The following is a 22,894-nucleotide window of genomic DNA, read 5'->3' as shown; positions in this document are numbered from 1 at the left end:
CAAATAAGTCGCCATATAATAATCAAATAAGTCGCCATAATACACATATATATGTGTAATTTGTGTAATTGTTTTATATGCCCAATATCCTGTAAACTTAGATCTAAATTTAAGCTTAGCTAGATTCAGTTAGATCTTTCTGATTTGAATACTTCATAGATTGATATTATATAATTCATATTGTACATACAATGTCTCATTGTTTATCCATAAAATGATTTAAAGTTTGAACACTGGGTCAAAGTGGCCAAAAGCTCTCACTTTTAAGGTGGGTTTTCCCTTTGCAGTTGTTAAGTGATCTATGTGATAATTTAGGCACCCTGCAAATATCCATTTTCTTACCAACCTTTCACCTAATAGTTTTATATCCATTAATGGTTCATGCCTGAGTCAATTTTTCAGTCAGGCTTACACATTGCTAATTTAATGCTCTCTGTCTACATTTACTGACTAGCATTTTTCTATAAAGGAACTGTTCATTGTTCCTTAAGACTCAGCACTTCTCCCTTTGCCATTTTAACCTATACCTGTGCCTTCACAGTAAGCATTCAATATTCTGTTGAATGGGTAAATGGAAGGAAGGAATTGAATCCGCACTTTCTGGCATGTATAGATGTTTATCTTTGGGGGGAGAGAGTCCATACCTTTCATCATATTCCCTGAAGGATTCTTAGCAGAAGAATGAGAAACTACAGTTGTTGGGAGACAACATTCTCTGATTTCAGAAGTAATAAACCTCTAACTCTAACATGTCTGGAGGTAATCTCATTTTAAAATCCCCTTTTGAAAATTAATTTATAAACCCTTTAAATAAGGATCATCCCCCTTCCCCCAGAAAAAGTAAGGATCATCCCAGTCATGTGGTCTTATAACACATTATTTACACTAATTAAGTTTGTTAGCCACCACTTCATATTCTCTGTTAAAAGTCTCTCCTAGACTCTTTCTACTCCCTTTCTACTATCACTGATCAGTGGAAGGTTTCCCATTGAAAGGTTTCCGATTCTTTTGTGAGCATGTACAACACCTGATAAGTGATTTATCCATGATTTTTCAAAAATATGTTTACTGTGTAAGCCAAAGTATACCTAAATTGGACAGTTTTAGGGAAATCATGTGAATTAAAAATTGAAGAAAATTTAATGTTCTCAGTAATACTGTAGAAGTAGAAATAATTGCAAAGCTTTCCAGGATTGATTGTATAAAATGTTCTACATATTTAATGATTCATTTGAGTGATTTTAAGCATATCTTCCTAAGGTAAGCCTAGAAACTTAGAAACAAGCAACAGGTTTTATTTGTACAACCTTGAATAAAAACACACACACACTAGCTTCCCCTCTACTAACAGTGTCTCATTAATATATTTGCAAATAACGTATCTTCCATATGTTTTGAAAGAGATTTTGAAGTTTTCACAAACTTTTAAAAAGTTCCCAAATAGTAGATCCCAAAGGTCTACCTATTCCCCATATTCACTCTCCAGTAATCAACTTTAGGAACTGATGCAAAAGAAGCAAATTTAAAATGATGAATTGTTTTTCTTTGTGTTTCAGATATGTCGGTAACCTTTCCCGAGATGTGACAGAAGCTTTAATTCTCCAGCTCTTTAGCCAGATTGGACCTTGTAAAAACTGCAAAATGATTATGGATGTAAGGGTATTTTACTTAGTTAACTTTCTTTTTTTTCTTTTCTCTGAGGTTGTCCATGATACATTATTTAAATCCATTACTTCCAGGAACTCTTAAATTGCTTTATACAGTCTAAATTCATAGGGGTTTTAGTAAATTTGTAATGAACCCGTTTTGGCCATGAAGTTTGTTTTAGTAAGTAAAGAAAGAAGAGAATGGCACTAATCATGTCTAAAGCAGGTGACAACTATATGTGGGCTCTTGTTTTAAAGTGTATTGAGGCATCAGAATTGTTTGTTTTATATGTGGTATCAGTTGATTGGCTAAACTAGAAATTCAGGTATTACAATTAAAATCGGAAATTGGGTAAAAAAAATAATAGACTTTGATACTGTGAAAGTGTTTTTAACTTAATTTTAAAGGTCATGATTCAAGTTTTTCTTGTATTGTGGCAGTGCCCATCCATCAGACCTTAATGTATAGAAAAAACATAGAATTCACTCATCTAATTGGTATTAATCCTGAGTCATAATGTGTGTTAAAAGGCACCTTAAAATTCTTTTGATGAGAAAAACAGTGCTAAAGAGAAATCCTTTTATCCCTGGTCTCACCTACCTTTAAACTTTTGGTTTTCTTTTTTCCAGGAAAGAAAATCATATATGTGTCTGTATCTACTACTTTCTCTTCTATTGTATTTCAATTTAACTTTTTTTTACTTGGTATTTTTAAAAATAATTATTTAGCCAGTTGGCTTTGGTTTGCTGTCTCGTATTTTAAAATGTCAAACCTTTCTCCTGGGATTTCCCCAGTGGTCCAGTGGTTAAGACTCTGCCTTCCAATGCCGGTTCGATCCCTGGTCAGGGAATTAAAGTCTCATCTGGAGCGGGGTGCAGCCAAAACTAAAAAAAAAAACTTTCTCCTAATGTGGTAGGGTCACCTACATATAATATAGATGGATTCAACAGATGTTTTTTGTCCTTTACACTCTTCTAAAGTGTTGTTTTTTTTGTTTTTTGGGGTTTTTTTGGCGGTACGCGGGCCTCTCACTGTTGTAGCCCCTCCCGTTGCGGAGCACAGGCTCCGGACGCGCCTGCATTGGCAGGCGGACCCTCAACCACTGCGCCACCAGGGAAGCCCCTAAAGTGTTTTCTTATCACATTTAATATCTGTATGCCTTTGGATAAAGAAGAAAAGATTTCTGTACCCTTAGAGAAAGATAAGAGGGAGAGATAGGGGACTATGATGGAGAATTTAAAACCAAACTTTCATCTGGGGCTCCTTCCTTATCTTAGTGATAGTATTTATGGAATGCCTACTGCCTGTTATTTTAATGCTGATGCCTTATCACAAATGCTCAATAGAAACATTACAAAGCAGCTGTTATTCCTTTTTTTTATTATTTTATTTATTTACTTTTGGCTGCTTTGGTTCTTTGTTGTTGTGCGTGGCTTTCTCTAGTCAAGGCAAGTGGGGGCTACTCTTCGTTGCAGTGCGCGGGCTTCTCATTGCGGTGGCTTCTCTTCTTGCGGAGCATGGGCTCTAGGCACACGGGCTTCAGTAGTTGTGGCTCACGGGCTCTAGAGCGCAGGCTCAGTAGTTGTGGCGCAGGGACTTAGTTACTCCGTGGCATGTGGGATCTTCCCGGACCAGAGCTTGAACCCGTGTCCCCTGCACTGGCAGGCAGATTCTTAACCACTCTGCCACCAGAGAAGCCCTTCCTATTTAATATACACAGAAATGGGGCAAAGCAAGGATGTAAACCCAGATTGATCTATTCTCTCCATAGGTCTGTAGGCTGCTATTCTCTCTGTGTCTGGGTCTTTCTAGATATTTACCTGTTAAAGATCACTAGGCAAAATGTTAATGACTGCTGGACCTACAGAAAAGGCTAGCTAGGTTACCTCTGCCACTTCGTATAAATTTTGGATTTTCGTCACTCAAAGGCTTAGATTAACTATTCCTTCTCCTCCTCCTTATCATTATTTTATTATTATTAAAATCTAAATTCCAGTCTTTTCACACTGATGCACTGATGTTCATATTTAGGAATTTTATACTCCCTAGAGTATAAAGGCTGATAATGTATATGCTTAGAATTTTTTTTTAATCTAAAAAGTAGTTGTTGGTTTTTTTCTGGGTACAAATTAAGTAAAATGAACATTCTTATTTATTTTATTGTCTTACTCTTAGGTGTAAGCCACTTTTCTAACCACATTCTGATGCCTGTCAACATTGATCTTGGTAATAGAATTCCCATTAAATATAACATTAGTTTGATTATACATTTTTAAAAACATTTTTATATTCTCTAAAGTTTTTAAAGTAAAATAATGGATAGTTTCAATGTCATCAATTTTGTGGTTGCCTCCTTGCTCTAAAATTCTTTAAAATCATTGCCAGTGACTTTTTTTAACTGTTAATTGTGCTTGAAACAAAATGGCATATTTCTTTCTTCTGTTATCATTCTAGTCTTTTGAATTAGTTTCTTATTTTAATAGTTCTGCTTAGGAGATTATGGAAAGAATTAAAAAGTCATTTGGTATTTTGTACTGATAGGTGTAAAATATTGGGTGTTTTTTCTGCTTCTTTAATTTAAAAGAAAACATCCAGGCTTCACCTGTCATCAGACCTCAACTACTTGGAACACCAGTAGAAAGAGGAGAGAGGTTTTTTTTTCTTTTTTGGCCGCATCACGGCTTGTGGGATCTTAGTTCCCTGACCAGGGATTGAACCTGTGTCCCCTGCAGTGGAAGCGTGGAGTCCTAACCATTGGACTGCCAGGGAATTCCCAAGAATTTTTATTTTTAAAAGATTTCTAAGCAGGCAAAAATTTTGATGTTAGAAAGTCCACATTCTAAAACATATTCTAAAACTTTGCTTACCAGAGAACCTCTTCAGTTTTCAGAGCCTGTTTACTTACATTTTAGTAACAGGTTTAAGAAAGTTGATTAGAACACTTAGTCATTAATAAAAGATTAAATTATATATAGTAGTATAGTATAAGCTGTTGAAGAAGATAGCTTTCTATAAAAATAGTTCATTTTTTAGTGTTTACTGCCTTATCGAAACATTTACTTGCAGAAAAGACCCTTCGTTCTCCATGGCCTGATACTGAGATGTATAAAACTTAAAATTGGCTTTTGTGTTTCTTCTTCAACAGACAGCTGGAAATGATCCATATTGTTTTGTGGAGTTTTATGAGCATCGTCATGCAGCTGCAGCACTAGCTGCTATGAATGGGCGGAAGATAATGGGTAAGGTAAGCTGTCATAATTAAAGAAGGTGACTTGCACTGGAGAATTCTAAGTTGTATACGGTTTTGTTTCCTTTTTAGAAGCATTGTATTCGCATTACAGAAAATGATCACATTTAATATTAAGAAGCTGGGATAAAGCAAATTAGAGGGTATGTTTATGTTAGTGTTCTTCATGGTGCCTTGCACATGGTAAATACTAAGATATTTGTTGAATTATTCAAGCTTTGATGAAAGATCTAGGAACATTGGATACTAATGGGGAAGAATAAAAGAAAAAAAATTTATTGGTACTTTAGAAAGGTTAGTTGAATGTTAACAAAGAAGTATGTATGGTTAGGATTTGTTAACATTATTTGCGTAAGTGTACGTTAAAATATAAGTATTGAGGGCTTCCCTGGTGGCACAGTGGTAGAGAGTCCGCCTGCCGATGCAGGGGACACGGGTTCGTGCCCCAGTCCGGGAAGATCCCACATGCTGCGGAGCGGCTGGGCCCGTGAGCCATGGCTGCTGAGCCTGCGCGTCCAGAGCCTGTGCTCCGCAATGGGAAAGGCCACAACAGTGAGAAGCCCGCGTACTGCAAAAAAAAAAAAAGGGTATTGAAATTTTGACCAGAAAGTTTGAATGCTTCATCTCAAACGTATACGTATGTGTTCATAGATGCAAATCTTGTAATATCTGATTATTACCTTTATTTTTATGGAGTATAAATGTAGAAAAATTTTTTTAGGAAGTCAAAGTGAATTGGGCAACAACCCCCAGCAGTCAAAAGAAAGATACAAGCAGTAAGTATATTTTATACTCTTTGAACTTTTGTGTTTATTGTACATAGTAGTTTTATTATAAAGCATATAAACATCATACATTTGCAGTAATGTTTTGATCGTTATCCTAAGATATGATTGAATGTGTTTGTGTTAATAAATTTAAGAACAAATCTAATCTTTGTCATCAGGTAGTACCGTTGTCAGCACACAGCGTTCACAAGGTAATTGTATCTTCTTAAACATAAAATGAAATCTCTTGAAAGGGTATTCACTAACCACCTGAAGTTTTTTTGTTTGATATTGGGGGGAGCGGGGAGGGAGGGGTCGTATTTCTATTTGTCTCTCTGGCAATATTTTTCCCCCTTTTTCCCACTGTTGACCAATTGTGGTTTGTCCACTACTTTGGTGGTATTTTAAGTTCTCTGATCCCCATTGATAGCAGCTGATGCCTTAGAAATACTTTCACCACTGAAGGGCAAGATACCCTTTTTCCTTGAGGTCATGATCTGTGCTTCATACCAGATCTTCTGATTGCTTGAGTTGCTCCTGAAACTGTGTTTCCCAAATGGCAACCCAATGTGTTGCTTAAGGCCTGCCAAATAGGGGTAACTTTTCTTTCCAAATATACTTTGTCAGAATTGATATATATGTCCATTTAAAGTGTTGATCCAACTATTTTGTATTTTTAAAGTGTTTCTTTTTTTTTGAGCATTGTCTTTTTAAGAAAACTTCACATATGGGAACGTTTTTTCTCTCCAGTGCTTTTTTAATGGCTCTGATATAAAGTGAAGGGATTACTGTTTTCATTCTGTTGCCTTCAGTCTTAGTTCACTTGCACATGGATTCACATAAACTGAATGGTGTAATGTCTGGGCAACCAAAACTGTTGGCTTTTGAGAAAACTGTCAAATACTTTAACATCAAACTGTTGCAATGCAAGGTATTTCTTTGATTGTTCTTCACAAAATATGGTTAAACCAAGTATATCACATAGGTAAACTGAATAAATGTAAATAAGTACTATTAGAATGGTAATGAAGTCATAAATATATATTTTTTTTTGCAAAACTTATTATTATTAGTTTATTTTCTTAGACCAGTATAATAATTGGCTATAAGTAGAAATATAACTGTCAGTTTCCCATTAGATATATCATAGTCCCTAGGAGAATCTTTCCTGTATTGTCACCTTGATTCATTATGTTTAAAACTGATAGGATTTGTCTAGGTATAGGATAGTGTTATACTTTACTATAATCCATAAATTATTTTAAGAATACTTTACTGAATAGATTTTAGCATTTTTTTAAATTCTAAAATTATATTTTTCTTTTCACTTCCCCTTCCTTCCCCTTATAAGATCATTTCCATGTCTTTGTTGGTGATCTCAGTCCAGAAATTACAACTGAAGATATAAAAGCTGCTTTTGCACCATTTGGAAGAATATCGTAAGTAACAGAAGATAAATTTAAAATGCTTTATATTAGAAACAATCTTACATAGAAGTAATTTGAAAATCTATTGTGAATTTTGGACATTAATTTTAACACTTGAATGTGATGTATTAATATTCACTTGAATAAGTGTATTGTTTAGAGACTATTCAAGCAGTTAACAGCCAAAGATTATTTTCCCATTGATAAATAAATCTTTGGTCTTCAGTTATCTTAGAACTCTTTTTCAATTAGCGTTAGCTTTTAAGAGACAAATGTGCTGTTGTGCATATTGTTTCTTATATGAGTGTCTTGCTAGCTTGGTCATAATCTTTAGTGAACTTGTGCTATGACTAAGGAATTTAGACCCTTTGGCACTTCTATGATACCATGCATTTTCTGTTAATATATTTTAACAAAAAGAAACCTTAACAATTCAACCCAAAACGCAGTTATTAAATGTTAATTCCCAGGTATCTATCCTTTTGTTGTTGCTATTAACAATAATAATAATGCCTTTTAGTGTTTTGTGAAGCACTGTCTTGCTTGCATTTGTTATTAATTGTATAGTTTAGGCCTTTTATAAAAAGGTCACTCAAGGAGTATTCATCATAAAAGAACTTTATATTTTGAAAAGCATGCCTGTAATAGAGTAAGAATAATAAGTTGATGATTGCACTTTCTTAGAAGTAATCGTTGAATTTAGAAAACAAAATTTTTAGAGTTTCTCGTTGCTTTATTATTGTTATTCCAGCTAGAAGAGTAGGAAAAAGGAAATGTTAGCTTTGGTTTGGTTTGATGAACCGACCAACAGCAGAGATGAGAAGGAGACTGGACAGTAAAAGCTGGTGGTATTGGTGTTGAATTTTGGAAGTTTTCGTTTGAAGAGTTTTAGTTCATTGGTAGGAGGATGAAAATGCATAGTGACCAAGGAATGACCATAAGTAAGGGGCCAACTTTAAAGGCAGTCACACGATTAGGGTTTACAAGTAGACTCTTCTGTTAGGTGACATTTTTCTTTGTCTCTTAGAACTGACTTTAGGAAAATAAAGTTCTAATTTCTTGACTGTTCCTTTTAATCTGTTTTAGGGCTTTGATTATGGTTATCTGGCTTTCTAGCTGGCTTTCAAATATCTAGATCGGAAAGGTCTTAACCTTTGGCCTCTCAAAGTTTCTGTAAATCTCTGTATGCAAAATTTTATGCTTGCTTTCATTTTGGTGTGGAGTATCTTTGTAAGTTTTATCCTATTTTCAGATTAGTCACAGGGCCATAAAAGATTAAAGAACTCTGATATAGATCTTTGCTGCTTCTTCCTTAGAGAATCCTTTCAGATATAAGTAAGCATTAAATATATTTCAAGGCTAACATTTCCTGAAACTTACCTTTAAAAAGAAAAGGCTTTTCTAACATTTTAACAGATTAAATGCTATTTTATTAAATGTTTCGATTTTGATTGCAGTAGCTTTTCTGAAAGCATGGGAATTTTAGTTTGGCATTAGATAAAGATTGTTTAACAATTGGTGAGTTTAAGTTAAATGACATTCAAATTTTAGTAATTTCATTACTTTTTAATCAAGGATCAATAATTTCTTTTTGTTAAATATGTTGGTATCATAATTATAGTCTAGATTTTCTTAGAGTCAACTATGATTACTGATGTATATATCATTTTTCCTTGGTAAGGCCTTTAAGTTTTATAATTTTCAGTCGAGATAATGTCTAAGCTTTAGGCTACCCAAAGAGTTAGTGTTTCTAAATTTGAAGGAACCATTTTCAGTTGGTAGCATCATTTCCTGATTTTTTTCAATTAAAGGAGATAAGTTGATAAATATATATATTGAAAGGTTCTCATGATAGTCAAGTATTCCCCGTAGAGATCCTACAACAGTGCTTGATTTATAAAAGGTGTGTAGTAAATGTTGGCCTATTAAAATATTTAGTATATAAAATATAGTACTTTCTTTCCCTAATTTATATAGCTTAAACTTTTCCTGTTCCTTGAATTTAGGGTAGTCTAACAAATTTTGCTATAGAAATGAATCAGCTACAAATTAAATGCATGTGTACCATACAGATAATTTTAATAAGTATTTTTACGTATTGAGAAGTGGCTTGCATTAGTTTTCCCCTTTCACCATCACCTCTTTGTCATTTTGACCCTAAACACTTAATAAATCACTCCTAAATTGATCAAAATATGCTTATGTATACTTTAATATAAAATTATATTGCATGGCTTTCTGACTTGGGTTTTTGTTGTAAAAGTGCCTGTTTTGTTCATGTGTCCTGAGAGAACAAGCATTGTGACATACCTGGCTAACTTAAAAGCAGATTGCCTGTGAAGCACAATTTGAGTCCAATTTTTTGAGGTATGGAGTTTTAGCTATCATGGCTGGGTTTTTTACTCAATCTCAAATAATAGGGCTCTGGTTATTTTGCAGAGTATCTCTGAAGAATGGACAGAATTGCCCTGGCTAACTACAAGCTACGGTTCACAGTGGATAAATGTTGGCGTGCTTTTTTACTTTCTGACTTTTTAAAATTTTGCTTTTATATCTTATAGTTTCCAATCAATCTTATATGATTGCTATTTTAGAATTTAGTGTAAAATCTTCTCTTATATAAAACTAAATATAGTTTAGTATAAAACTAAAGTGTGTGTCTAGTATTTTTCTTCAATGATTTAACATTTCTGAAAAGTCAAGTTCTCAAAATTTACCCATAGTCCGGAAGGGGGGTATGAACTGATCTGAGAAAATGAAAAAATTTAATTAATTTAGGAAATATACAACTTTTCCATTCTTTTAGTTTCCAGTTTTCTATTTTAATTTTTTAATGATTAGGTAGTAAGTATATAGTGTCAAATAGCAAATTATAAATTGCATGGTTAAAGAAAGCCATTCATTTAGTGTACCTGTGAACCCTATAAGTTAAGTAAAATTGATGTGAATAGCTGCTTTTACCATGCTTAATATTTAAAAATTTAAAAACTTTTTGAAGTGGGAGGCAGTTTCTGTACAATGTATACATATATATTTAAGAAGTTATTGATTTGCATGTTTATAAAATTAAGCCTCATTTGCTAATACATGATAAATTTTATAGAATAAAAGGTGAATTTGCATTAAAGGTTCATTTTAATGAAGATGAAACATGAAAATGAGTTGTGTATGAAATTCTCACTTGATATCCAGAGGAGAGTTTGCAAACCTAAACTTCCGATTGTTTCTGATTTCAGAGATGCCCGAGTGGTAAAAGACATGGCAACAGGAAAGTCTAAGGGATATGGCTTTGTCTCCTTTTTCAACAAATGGGTGAGCTAAATAAATAAAAAGTGCATGTGTGGTGCTTTAAGAGTAAAGGATAAAAATATTCATTTTGTTTCGATTGTTAATCATTTTCCTCATCTGCCATTTGTTCATTTCACTGATAATTAATACCCTTACTAGAGGATATCTTTTTTCTCCTGTTTGGTCATTTAGTCAGCATTTATTTAGCGCCTGATGCATGCAAACTACTGATAAAATGTTTTCAGAATATAGAAAGTAGAGTTGTTTAAATCATCAGCCAAAGTTAGATATTGACTATCTCATTTATATATTTAATTCATTATGTCCCTGTTTTATATTCCCATGGTAATTCAAACGTAGCTAGTGTGATAACTCAAGGTTCCAAACAATTAAATGCAGAGATAATCACATTTCTAAAAATATAGGGATGGATGGTAGGAGAATTTAATGCACTAATCCTGGAGTATACACTAATGTTTCATTAACCTTAGATTTTATTGTATTGCCTCTGTTACGACTGTTGTTTGCCAACGATTACTACAAAAATATTGTACTTTCTGTGTAAGAGTGCCTTAGAATGAGCCATTAAAATTTTTGATAATATAAAATTATTTTAGAAAGGATTTTCTTACTTTAGTAAATAGAGTATTTGAAATAGATATCATTTCTTGATGACTTCAGGTCAAATTTATGAGCATCATTCTGAGTCTTTTAAAAATACACCGATAAAAAAAAAAATACACCCGTTCGCAGTTATGCCAAATAGTGTCAAATTGTCTTGTTTTTTTCTAGTTCCTGTCTGCTTACATTGAAACTGTTTGGTTATTCCTCCCTATGAACTCTTACTATCCAGATGCTTGCTATAGCAGCCAGCTTGCAACCATTTTGCCCCAAATCTACTTTTCAAATAAAAAAGTCTGCCCTAAAAATGTTTACATGGCTTATAAGTTAAGGCAAAAGAGGGTAGAATGCACTGTAATGGTATGTCCGCTGTTTGCACAGTAACATCATATCTTGCAATCACATTGTTTAAATGTATAGCTATCATCTTCCTCTCATGAAGTGAAAATGTCTTCTAAGGAGTAGGTTAGCCTAAGAGGTCAGGAAAAATCCGTATATTAGAAGAAAAGTTGCACATGGTAAAGCATATTGAGAGGTGAAGGGGTAAAAGCTCCGTCATGTATGTGTCCCATCTACCAAGTATAAGATGAGATAAGGAAATGAAAACTATGAGAATGTAGCTGGTTCTCAAAGCCTTACTGTTAATCACAGCATAATATTTAGGAAAGGTAGAAAAATACCTCATACAATGGATTGATAGCCACAATTAGTATGAGTTCCTTAAAGGATTGATAAATAGGATATTAGTGTCTTGTGCTACTTGGGGAAATAGGTTGAGGGCTTTGGGTTGACTAAGAGCTCATTTTTTCCATTTGAGATTATGGAATATATGCCCCTGCTATATGAAAGTCACTATTTAATGCATATTTAGTATGAAAGTCGGATAGCAAACGATGTCTGTGTGTGGCCTCTGGAGTTAGCCAGAGATGGATTGTAATCCTGACAATCATCATATGATAGGGGTAACTTAGAGTAAGTGATTTAATGTGATCTTCCCAAATTTATATTTCACTTTCTGTACATTTGGGATATGTGATTGGCAGGCATTCTCAGTGCCACAGCACTGACTGACATTACCCCTGGCTTCCTTGCCTCTTCCTGTGTTGTGTGTGCTAGGCAAACTCCAGTACTGGTTGAACATAGCCTCTCTGCTTACTCTGAAGTAATTGAGTATTGATAGAGAAAAACTGAGTCAATGGTTTTGCTTCTAATTTAATGGTCACACATTAGATGAGTACATGTTACTGTCTTTGCAAACCTATGTTTCTCTAGTAAATATGATTTCCTGTTCTTTGATAACTATTTCATTACCCCTCATTTCTCCTTGGATATTCCTCACTTTTCTCCATCACCACCCTGAGCTTCAGCTGAGAAAATAGAAGCTATCATACAGGAATTCCCTGAGCTTTCAACCACCAAACCTACATTAAATGCACTCACCTTCTCCCTCTTCCTCCTATTACAGTGGAGGAAAGGTCCTGTAAAAGACCAAATCACTTATGATTGGGGTCCCACCACTCCGTCCTTTTTAAGGACTTTGATCACGTGGTTATTCTGGGTTTTTTTCCCGACTAAAGGTTTATTGAGATATAATTCACATACCATAAAATCCACTCATTTAAGGTATATACCTCATTGGTTTTTAGAATATTCACGGTTATGCAGCTATCACCACAATTTTAGAATATTTTCATGACCCTGAAAAGAAACTACATACTCATTAGCAGTCACTAGCTTTTTTCTTCTACACCCTCTCCCCTCAGCCTTGAGCAACTATTAAATCTACCTTCTGTCTATATAGATTTCCCTGATCCAAACATTTTTTATAAATGGAATTGTATAATATGTGCTCTGCTTGTTCTTTTGTCCTATGTCATCAGTCTTTCCCTCTTCACTGAATCATTCCCATCAACCAAAAAAACATGTTCTGATGTCTCTTAATAAACTTAACCCTATATCCCTTCCTTATCTGTATCCCTATTTCTCTTAATAATTGAGACTCCAACTTCTCAAAAGAGTTGTTTGCACATTCTTCCACTTCTTTGTCTCCCACTCACAATACGCATACCCCCCACAGAAAAAATTTTCCCTCTTCTGTGAGCAAGTAATTGTATGTGTTTTCTAGGGCTGCTGTATCAAAGTAGCTGAATGACTTAAAACAACAAAAATGTATTCTTTCAAAGTTCTGAAGGATAGAAGTCCAAAATCAAGTTGTCATCATGGCCATGTTCCATCAGAAGACTGTGGAAGAATCCTTCTTTCCCTCTTCTTAGTTTCTGGTGGTGACTGGCAGTCTTGGTATCCTTGGCTTATAGCTGCATCACTCCAGTCTCTGCCTTGGTCTCCACATGGCCTTCTTCCCTCTGTGTGTGTCCACATTAGCTTCTCCTCTTCTTACAACGGCCCTTCTTAAAGGGCCCACCCTAATTTGTATTGACCTCATCTTAACTAATACATCTGCAAAGACCCTATTTCCAAATAAGGTCACATTCACAGTTATGGGCAGGGTAGATAGGACTTCATATAAATTTAAGAGACACAGTTCAACCCACAACAGTAATTAAACATCGTATGGAGCTCAGACTTGTTAGTGTGGTAAGCAATATTTGTTTCTTTTTTAAGAATATGCATTTCCTTTTTATGTGTCTCAAGAACAGCTTTTAGTTTGCCTGTTCTTTTGTGCTAGTTTAAGCTGACATTTGACATATGCAAACCAAAGCTGAACCCCATCTACTTTTCACTGTACTCTTTTTTTTTAATAAGTTTATTTTTTTGTATATTTATTTATTTTTGGCTGCGTTGGGTCTTCGTTGCGGTGCACGGGCTTTTCATTGCGGTGGCTTCTCTTGTTGCAGAGCATGGGCTGGAGGTGCGCGGGCTCAGTGGTTGTGGCTTGCAGGCTCTAGGTGTGCAGGCTCTAGAGCACAGCCTCAGTAGTTGTGGCATACAGGCTTAGTTGCTCCGTGGCATGTGGGATCTTCCTGGACCAGGGCTCGAACCCATGTCCCCTGCATTGGCAGGCAGATTCTTAACCACTGCGCTGCCAGGGGAGTCCCTTTCAGTCTGCTCTTAAGCTGGCTTTTGTTCTTACTCTATACCAGCACTACCCTTTTCAAGTTCACCTCTTGACTTCTGGCTTGCTTGACCCTGACAGTAGTTTGTTTTTTTTTTTTTTTTGCGGTACGCGGGCCTCTCACTGTTGTGGCCTCTCCTGTTGCGGAGCACAGGCTCCGGACGTGCAGGCTCAGCGGCCATGGCTCACAGGCCCAGCCGCTCCATGGCATGTGGGATCTTCCCGGACCGGGGCACGAACCCGTGTCCCCTGCATCGGCAGGCAGACTCTCAACCACTGTGCCACCAGGGAAGCCCCTGACAGTAGATTTTTGAGGGTTTCTTCCTTCATCACTGGCTATTCCTTCTTAGTCACCTTAGCTATTGATCGCTCCTTTACCCAGATTTGAGATTTTGCTGTCTTTCAGGACTCTATCCCAGGATGCGTTCTTCTCTCTAGTCTTTCTTCATGACTCTGAATCTTATATCTCCAGCTCCGTTTACTTCACACTTAACTAACAAATGGTCTTCATTTAGATGTCTTACAGATATCTCAAACTTAGTGTGTCTTAAATCATCTTTGTTTCTTCCTCAAACTTGTTGCCCTCCTGCCTCCCAGGCTTCTCATTTCCATTAATGCTAGCACTATCCTTCCTACTGCCCAGGCAAAACCTAGGAATTATCTTTGATTCCTGCCCTTTGGCTTACTGTGCACATCCCTCCCCACCAATTCTCTTGACTCTTCCTTTAGATTACATCCACTGCTACTGCATTAGTCCTGGTCACTGACTTTTTTTTTAATTTGGATATTGCATTAGTCTCATAAAGTGTCTTTTTCCTTTTACTATCTCCCCAAACTGTTCTCCTTCTTAAAACATAAGAATGGCCTTCTTAAAACATAAATCGATCATGATAATCTTTCTTAAAATAATCAGTTTTTTCCTCTGGCACTTTTCCTTTTTTGCACACTAGATTCCATTAAAACTAGTCATCTTTCACATGCTTCTTTAAGATGCGTACCAAACACTTTCCTGCCTTAACACACCTTGCAGTGCTTTTCCCTCTATCAGGAACACCCTGGTGTTTGGACTTTTCTAGCTCCTCTTCCTTTCTATTTCAGCTTAAATGTCATTTCAGAGACCTTCCCTAATCATGCTGCTCTAAAGTAGATTCCCATGCCTGTATCTCAGCATGGGATATTCTCTCTCTCAACCTTTTGTTTCTGTCATGGCATTTACCACAATCTGTAATTACTTTATTTGTCCCCCGCAAAAGAATGTAAGTTCTGTGGCAGCAGAGACCATGTCTACCTCATTGACCAACGTTTCCCTAGCACTTAACCTGCTGTCTAGGACATGATAGCTGTTGAGTATTTACTTGTAAGATGAATGAGAAACCAAACACTGTCATTAAAAGCATGTTGGATTGTATAAAGTGCAATTTTCATCCATAATAGTATGGGTTGTTCCATGAACTTTACAATGGCTACCTCAATAAGGGCTTTTGGGCTCGAGTCTTTCAGGTGATTAACATTCCCAAAGTCTGATATCCAAGTAAAAGAAAGACAGTTTAAAAGCACCATTGTGTTTTAGGAAAGCTGTCATATATTGTGTATTTCACAAAGCATTTCATTCAAAAAACATTTGTGAAAAGCAACCATGAGTTTTCTCTATTGCTAACAATTGTTTAACGTCAACTAATAGTGGCTTCTTTGTCATTTCTAATGTTGTGTGGAACAGGATGCTGAAAACGCCATTCAACAGATGGGTGGCCAGTGGCTTGGTGGAAGACAAATCAGAACTAACTGGGCAACCCGAAAGCCTCCAGCTCCAAAGAGTACATATGAGTGTAGGTGAATTGGAGAAGAAAAGGAAATGTGGAATTTTGGAGGAAAATACACTAGATTTTAAATGTTAGAGCTGTTCCCGGAGACTTATTGCAGAAATAGATGAGAAGCAAATCAAGACTACTGTTCAAAAATGTACTTAGTTTTCATTTTTGTAATTATAAATTATATCTCTAATGTCAAGTCTCCTATTAAATAGAGAATATTGAGTAATTTTTAGACATTCTTGGGGGAGGTTTAATCCTCAGTCAAATGTAATATGTATTAAATAAGCATTTTGATCAAGGTAAATATTACCATTACAGTAGTGTAGTTAATGTTGCTTTACTCTTTCTGAACATTTTATTTAATGAATTAAAAATATTAAATTTTTCCTCTCCAGCAAACACCAAACAGCTATCATATGATGAGGTCGTAAATCAGTCTAGTCCAAGCAACTGTACTGTGTATTGTGGAGGTGTCACTTCTGGGCTAACAGGTATGGGGGCTTTACCTATGTGGCATCTTGAGATTAATTTTTAAACTAAAAGGCTTGGTATTTGTAGGATTTTAATGCGGGTTTTTTTTTTTTTTTTTGTCTAACAGAACAACTAATGCGTCAGACTTTTTCGCCATTTGGACAAATAATGGAAATTCGAGTCTTTCCAGATAAAGGATATTCTTTTGTTCGGTAGGGGTGGCTTTTAAAAACATGTTTCCCCCCAGATCATTTTTGAACATTTAACTTAATGGTTTTCTTTAAAATTTACTTTGGTTATAAAGAAATAAAAATTTCTCTAGTGTTTATCATATTTGCCACTTTTTTAATAGCTCCCTCCTTCCAACACAAGGCAAATAAAACATTCTGTTAAAAGAAATTTCCCCAGAACTATAAGATCTTTGAGGGGGAAAAAAAATGAAAATATGCCATTTTATTGATTCTTTTATATTAACTTCCTGTTATATTTCAGGCTTAGTTTGATTTTTAAAAATAGGTTTTATTCATAAGCACTTTAAACTATTTATTTTTAGCATCTTTATTGGAGTATAATTGCTTTACAATGTTGTGTTAGTTTCTGCTGTATAACAAAGTGAATCAGCTATATGTATACTAAACAATTTATATTGGTAATTCTTAATATTATTTTCAATAGGTTCAATTCCCATGAAAGTGCAGCACATGCAATTGTTTCTGTTAATGGAACTACCATTGAAGGCCATGTTGTGAAATGCTACTGGGGCAAAGAAACTCTTGATATGATAAATCCCGTGCAACAGGTGAGAAGGTTCTTGACTTTGCAGAGTAATTGCTGGGCTAATAGGTATTTTTAAATGAAATTGTTGATAATCGTCATTAATGCTTCTGGCTAAAATGATAGCATATAAGGGTTCTTCATGTATTATAGTTCCAGAGTAGTGGTTCATGGATGCAGGGGTGACATGATGAATGTGACCACCTCGATTGACTCATGCTCACACAGTGGATTTTAAAATGCTGCAACAAACTTAACAGGGTATTAAATTTTTTCTAATACTTAGTAGATTTATTCACATACTATTTGGAGAACTCACAAGCATGTTTTTTTAAAATTATTATTTATTTATTTATCTATCTGTCCATCCATCCCTCCATCCGTCCATCCATCCATTTTTGTTTGCATTGGGTCCTTGTTGCTGCGCGTGGGCTTTCTCTAGTTGCGGCGAGCGGGGGCTACTCTTCGTTGCATGCACGGGCTTCTCACTGCAGTGGCTTCTCTTGTTGCAGAGCATGGGCTCTAGGCGCGGGGGCTTCAGTAGTTGTGGCACATGGGCTTAGTTGATCCGCGGCATGTGGGATCTTCCCGGACCAGAGCTTGAACCCGTGTCCCCGGCATTGGCAGGCAGATTCTTAACCACTGCGCCACCAGGGAAGTCCTCACAAGCATGTTTGATTCAGTTGAAACAAAAGCTATGAATATATTTAGGACCTTGGCATTTTCTTCGAGATTTTGCTGCCTTTGTTTTTCCAGGCAGTTCTAGTGGTTCAAACTTGATCCCACAAACATTTCTATGAGGAAATGGAGCATCAAGATAGGAGTGAGAAAATCCTAAACTATATAACTTTCTTAAGTAAACTGAATATAGGAATAAATAGTCCTTATCTTCCCTATCTTCCCTAGCTAAAGGAAACGGTCATATGGATAATTTACAAAACACCCAAACATTATCCTGAGTTTAATAACCCTAACCCTAACCTGCTGCCTTACAAAGAGTATGCCATTTAGAGCATCATTGTAGAGTTAAAGCAGTATAACCTCACTTTTTTTTTATTAGCCGTGACTTTATAAACTTTTCTTTGTCCTTTAGTGTTTTCTTTTTAATATATATATAAATTTATTTATTTATTTTTGGTTGTGTTGGGTCTTTGTTGCTGTGCACGGGGTTTCTCTAGTTGCCGCAAGTGGGGGCTACTCTGTTGAGGTGCGCGGGCTTCTCATCGCGGTGGCTTCTCTTGTTGCAGAGCATGGGCTCTAGGCACGCAGGCTTCAGTAGTTGCAGCACACGGGCTCAGTAGTTGTGGCTCACAGGCTCTAGAGCACAGGCTCAGTAGTTGTAGCGCCCGGGGCTTAGTTGCTCTGCATCATGTGGGATCTTCCCAGACCAGGGATCGAGCCTGTGTCCCCTGCATTGGCAGGCGGATTCTCAACCACTGCGCCACCAGGGAAGCCCTGTCCTTTAGTTTTAATTGTAATTATGGCCCTATGTGTTATGGCTATGTATTTGTAGTGTATTAGGACTGTATATGCCCCTATAACTTTAAATAATATTAAATTATCTGTTACAATTTTACTTAATAGCAGAATCAAATTGGATATCCACAAGCTTATGGCCAGTGGGGCCAGTGGTATGGGAATGCACAACAAATTGGCCAATATATGCCTAATGGTTGGCAAGTACCTGCATATGGAATGTATGGCCAGCCATGGAACCAGCAGGGATTTAAGTAAGCATACTTGTTCTTTTCCTTTTTTATTAGCCTTTGAAAATGTCAAGAACTTGGGAAGAGATTTTAAGTAATTAGTAGGTAATGTGCCTTCTTTCTAAAGCATAGCCTTTGAAAGACTTAGAGAGGTTTTTACTTTATAGTTTTAAATGTATATCTAAAATTTTGCCTAGAAATGTGTTGTCTTGATTTATAACCAGCGTTATGAGAATTTTGGTAATGCTTGGCAATTAATCAACAAATATTTAAGTAAGGAAATAAGAACTTAATAGTTGCTAGGCTTATTGGATACAGTTATTTTGATCCTAATTGCTTTATTCATTATGCTTTTTTTTGTGCAAGAGGGTTTATTCATACATTGTTATATGAAAGCTTCTTTATACATCCTGAATTACAATTTTACTTAAATTTCTGAAAAACAAACTGGAAATTAAAACGCTTTGCCATTTTTATTAAAAAGAATCTTGTAATGTTGAGAAAATTTATGAGTTTACATATACTAATAATTACCTTAATTTCTTCTTTGAGTAATATAAATACAAGTCCGTATCATGCTAAATGATCATGTTTCCTTCAGGTAGTGGCTTGTTCAACATGTCAAACTCCAGATGGACAGTTTTCTGAGATTAGAGATGAGTTTTTCTGAGTTCAAGGGAATAAATGTTTATAGATAAAGGATATTTTCTTAGCTATAATTAAACTGTACAAATTAAAGCTACAAGGATGCTTGTTTTTAAAAGAAAAAAGCTTTTGCCTTTGCTTTCTCTGGCATAACAGTTATTCTTACATTTGGGCTTAAGAAAAAGGATATTTCCCACATATGTGTTATTTATTCTTGGCATTATTTATTCTTGGCATTACATTTTATTTTAACCAGTGGATTTCCCCTCCCCTCTGCTTCTTTCACGTTCTGCACCAGTCAGACACAGTCTTCTGCACCGTGGATGGGACCAAATTATGGAGTGCAGCCGCCTCCAGGACAGAATGGCAGCATGATGCCTAATCAGCCTGCAGGGTATCGAGTCGCAGGGTATGAAACCCAGTGAAAAAGGACTCCAGAATCTAAAGCCAGTGGCTTAAGGCTACAGGGAGTGTAGTAAAGCCGTTGTTTACTTAAAGATTTATCAAATCAGTCAGTGCAAATGTCAGATACAATGTATTTATTTAAAAGATTCATTTTTTAATCATGAAATTACTTACCATCCGCATTGTTTTAAAAAGAAACAATATGCTGGATGTCTGCCAATTTTTGCCTTCATTACCTTTTTTGATAAAGTTTCTCAAATCCTTGTTTCAAATACAAATGCAGGGATTGCTGCCACTTTTTTAAAATTGAGGCAGAAAATTGCACAATGTTGAACTTTTTTCCACTGAAGTAGTGTGCAGTTCTAGTTTGCATTCCTGATATGATTTAAAACATGTAATATAAAGATGTAAAAAAAAAAGAAAAAAGGAAAACCAAAACTGTGCAGAGTCTAGAAGTTCTTTGTAATCTTCAGCTTATGCACAATTCTATTTTAGGTTTTTTTGAAATAGGCATTGTTTGAGCTGTCCCATCTCCACTGTTTTCCCTTTGGGGTTTTTTAATATAAGTTATTAGTTTACATCATTTTTGTATCTACATTTTTTTCACAAATTTGTCTTGCCTTATTAAAGTTCTATGAAATATACTTAAATGGAAAAAAATGATCTTTAGATTGAAAACTTTTCTCAGATGGATTGATAATTGCATTCATCTTGTGTTTTATATGAGAAGGTGCCTCAAGAATTCCCTGTTGAATTTGTTTAAAAGGGTTTTTATCTTCTGTGATAAACTTTGCTGTGTACCAGGAAATATAAAAACAAAAACTTGTTACTAAAGAAAATCTCTGAAATGTGATAAGTTCTTATGGACCCATGTTAATTTCATGTGTCAACTTCTACATTTACATGTATCATTTCATTATGTAAAATGTTTTAGCAATTTAATATTTTGCACAGTTAGCAAACTTTGTATGTCATTTCCTCCTTAAAGGCATCATGCAGAGTTGACAGGAGATTTATAAGGTTTTGTTTGCATGTGAATATCAAATACACACTTTGGTAGTCTTTGAATACAAAGTCATCTGCTCTTGTTTTTCAAGAACTTTGAGACACAAAGTTGTATGTAAAGAAATATATTAATTTGCCATATCCTAGTTATATTTACTCAAAAAGAGTAAATCAACTTGATTTTAATATGTACAAATGATAGCTGTGAAACTGTAGAATATCCTTATGTCAGGCTTGGGGTTTCTTGTGAACTCCAAAATTAGCCTGAATGACCAGCCGGGCAAAGCATTTTTTAAATGTTCAGAGGCCAAAAGATAAACAAACAAAAAACCGTGAAATCCTACCTCCTTAACCAGCCTTCAAAGAGGAGAATCCTCAGTGCAATCATTACTTTGATTCTTTTGGTACCTGTTTTCCTGGAGTTCCCAATTTTATTATTTTGGGGTGGCTCCGAGCATTAAGAGGTTTAATCTTTGATGGCATTGTTCTAGTTTTGAAATTTCTAGTATATTTCAGTCTCTTAGAAGAATTGTGGGAGATTTTGTTTTGTTTTGTTTTCAGCGAAAGTCACAAACTCTCCTCTTCTTTGACTCACAAAGGGGAAGGGTCCCCAGTATACATATTTGGATGCTTGGTTGTTTTTAAGACCAGAGAGCTCCTGGTGTTGTATTTAGGAACAGAAAAGGCCCATGGAATCCTAAGAGTTTCCTGGCCTGTATCCTCCAGGTAGGAGCAGATGACTCTAAGCTGGTCTCTAAGCCAATACTCCTGTAAACCAGAGCCCAGGAAAGACAACTCATAAATGTATAATTCTCTGGAGCTCAATTCTATGCAGTTGTACTGATGTTTCATCAAGTCACTGTGTATTTTCTAAGTGTTGATACATTAAAAGTTGCTTTATGGAAGATGAGTAAATTTTTTAAACACTTGGAAATTTTATTTCCTTGTTAATTAACCTTCTACAGATCAGGGCATGCAACCAAAAGCAGCTTAAATACTCAAAAAAAAGTAACAGGATGCTGTTTTTAGATTCTTCTGGTTTATGTTCCTATTTTAGGACCCTCACTTTTCTCTTATTCAAAAGTATTTTATGTCCTATACATCTGTGGATTGCAGGGTAAATTATTTGGGCATAAGTAATCCAAGCAAAAGTATAGTTTTTCTTTCATCTTGACTATCTCAAGAAATAACACTTTTTATTAGCCAATATTTTCTTATTGCACAATTCTAAAATGTACATTGACTACTTTTTGAGAAGAAAGTAGCATTACTCAAAGGCTTATTACTACTGAACAAATTTGCAATTCAGGAACATTGCTAACTTTGCTTTAAATCTTACTCAGTGTTAAATCATTTTAAAAATTTACAGTCTAAAAATCGTACTGGTATTAGTATCAGGTAAGGAAATTAAAGTTTTTTAAATGGATTCATTCTCTGCAATATGCATTCACATTTTACTTTAAAATACATCTGGTACTGTAAAGAACCTAAAGTGGTTCACACTTAATGGGTCATTAATCCAGTATTCTTTGCCCTGACTGTTTGGATATTAAAGTTCCTTTATGTTTTCTATAACCTTTGGGATCTTCTTGCAGTGATTATTGTGTGTGAGAGATTTTTTTTTCTTTTTGGTCTAGTCATATTGTTATATTCACTCTGGTATTTGTTAGATTTCTTTTTAATCTTATTTCAGAAACCATGGTTTGCATTGGGTTAGTTTGATACCACAAAGAATTGCTGTAGATTTAACTCACTATGAAATCAGAATCTCATTTTCCTTGTTAATATTCTCTCCCTGTTGAAAATGAGATTCACATTCTAGTTTTATTCTTCTCCTGTTTTGTTCCTGTGCTTACTCAGCTTCCTTTTGTATGTGTTAGAGTTCTATTACTTTTGAGAAGGCGGTTGATAAGGACTAGTTTGCATACACAAAGAGAGTTAAGTTTACCAAGAGCTACAGGGTGCTCTTGAGGTTACAGTTGAATTGGAAAAATAAAATGTGTTTGT

General features: G+C 35.3%; 1 protein-coding gene across 9 annotated transcripts in view; it reads left to right on the top strand.

Moving 5' to 3' along the window:
• Positions 1–22,462, top strand: part of TIA1 (TIA1 cytotoxic granule associated RNA binding protein) — a 28,970-nt gene extending 6,508 nt beyond the window's left edge. The window contains exons 2-13 of one of the 9 annotated variants that reach the window (XM_082851999.1): positions 1,557–1,653; positions 4,793–4,891; positions 5,616–5,670; positions 5,841–5,873; positions 7,013–7,100; positions 10,325–10,400; positions 15,788–15,896; positions 16,277–16,372; positions 16,480–16,564; positions 17,028–17,151; positions 18,714–18,856; positions 19,776–22,462. In XM_082851999.1, the coding sequence (XP_082708125.1) occupies positions 1,557–1,653; positions 4,793–4,891; positions 5,616–5,670; positions 5,841–5,873; positions 7,013–7,100; positions 10,325–10,400; positions 15,788–15,896; positions 16,277–16,372; positions 16,480–16,564; positions 17,028–17,151; positions 18,714–18,856; positions 19,776–19,902 (1,132 nt within the window). In that variant the 3' untranslated portion in view covers positions 19,903–22,462. The other 8 variants (XM_082852002.1, XM_082851998.1, XM_082852001.1 and 5 more) reach the window with 8 other exon arrangements.
• The last annotated feature ends 432 nt before the right edge of the window (positions 22,463–22,894 follow it).

This window comes from Leucopleurus acutus (genome assembly GCF_964270905.1).
Source record: "Leucopleurus acutus genome assembly, chromosome: 12".
Classification (NCBI taxonomy): Eukaryota; Metazoa; Chordata; class Mammalia; order Artiodactyla; family Delphinidae; genus Leucopleurus; species Leucopleurus acutus.
Note: the sequence above shows the minus strand (reverse complement) of the source record. Positions and strands in the feature narration are given on the sequence as shown.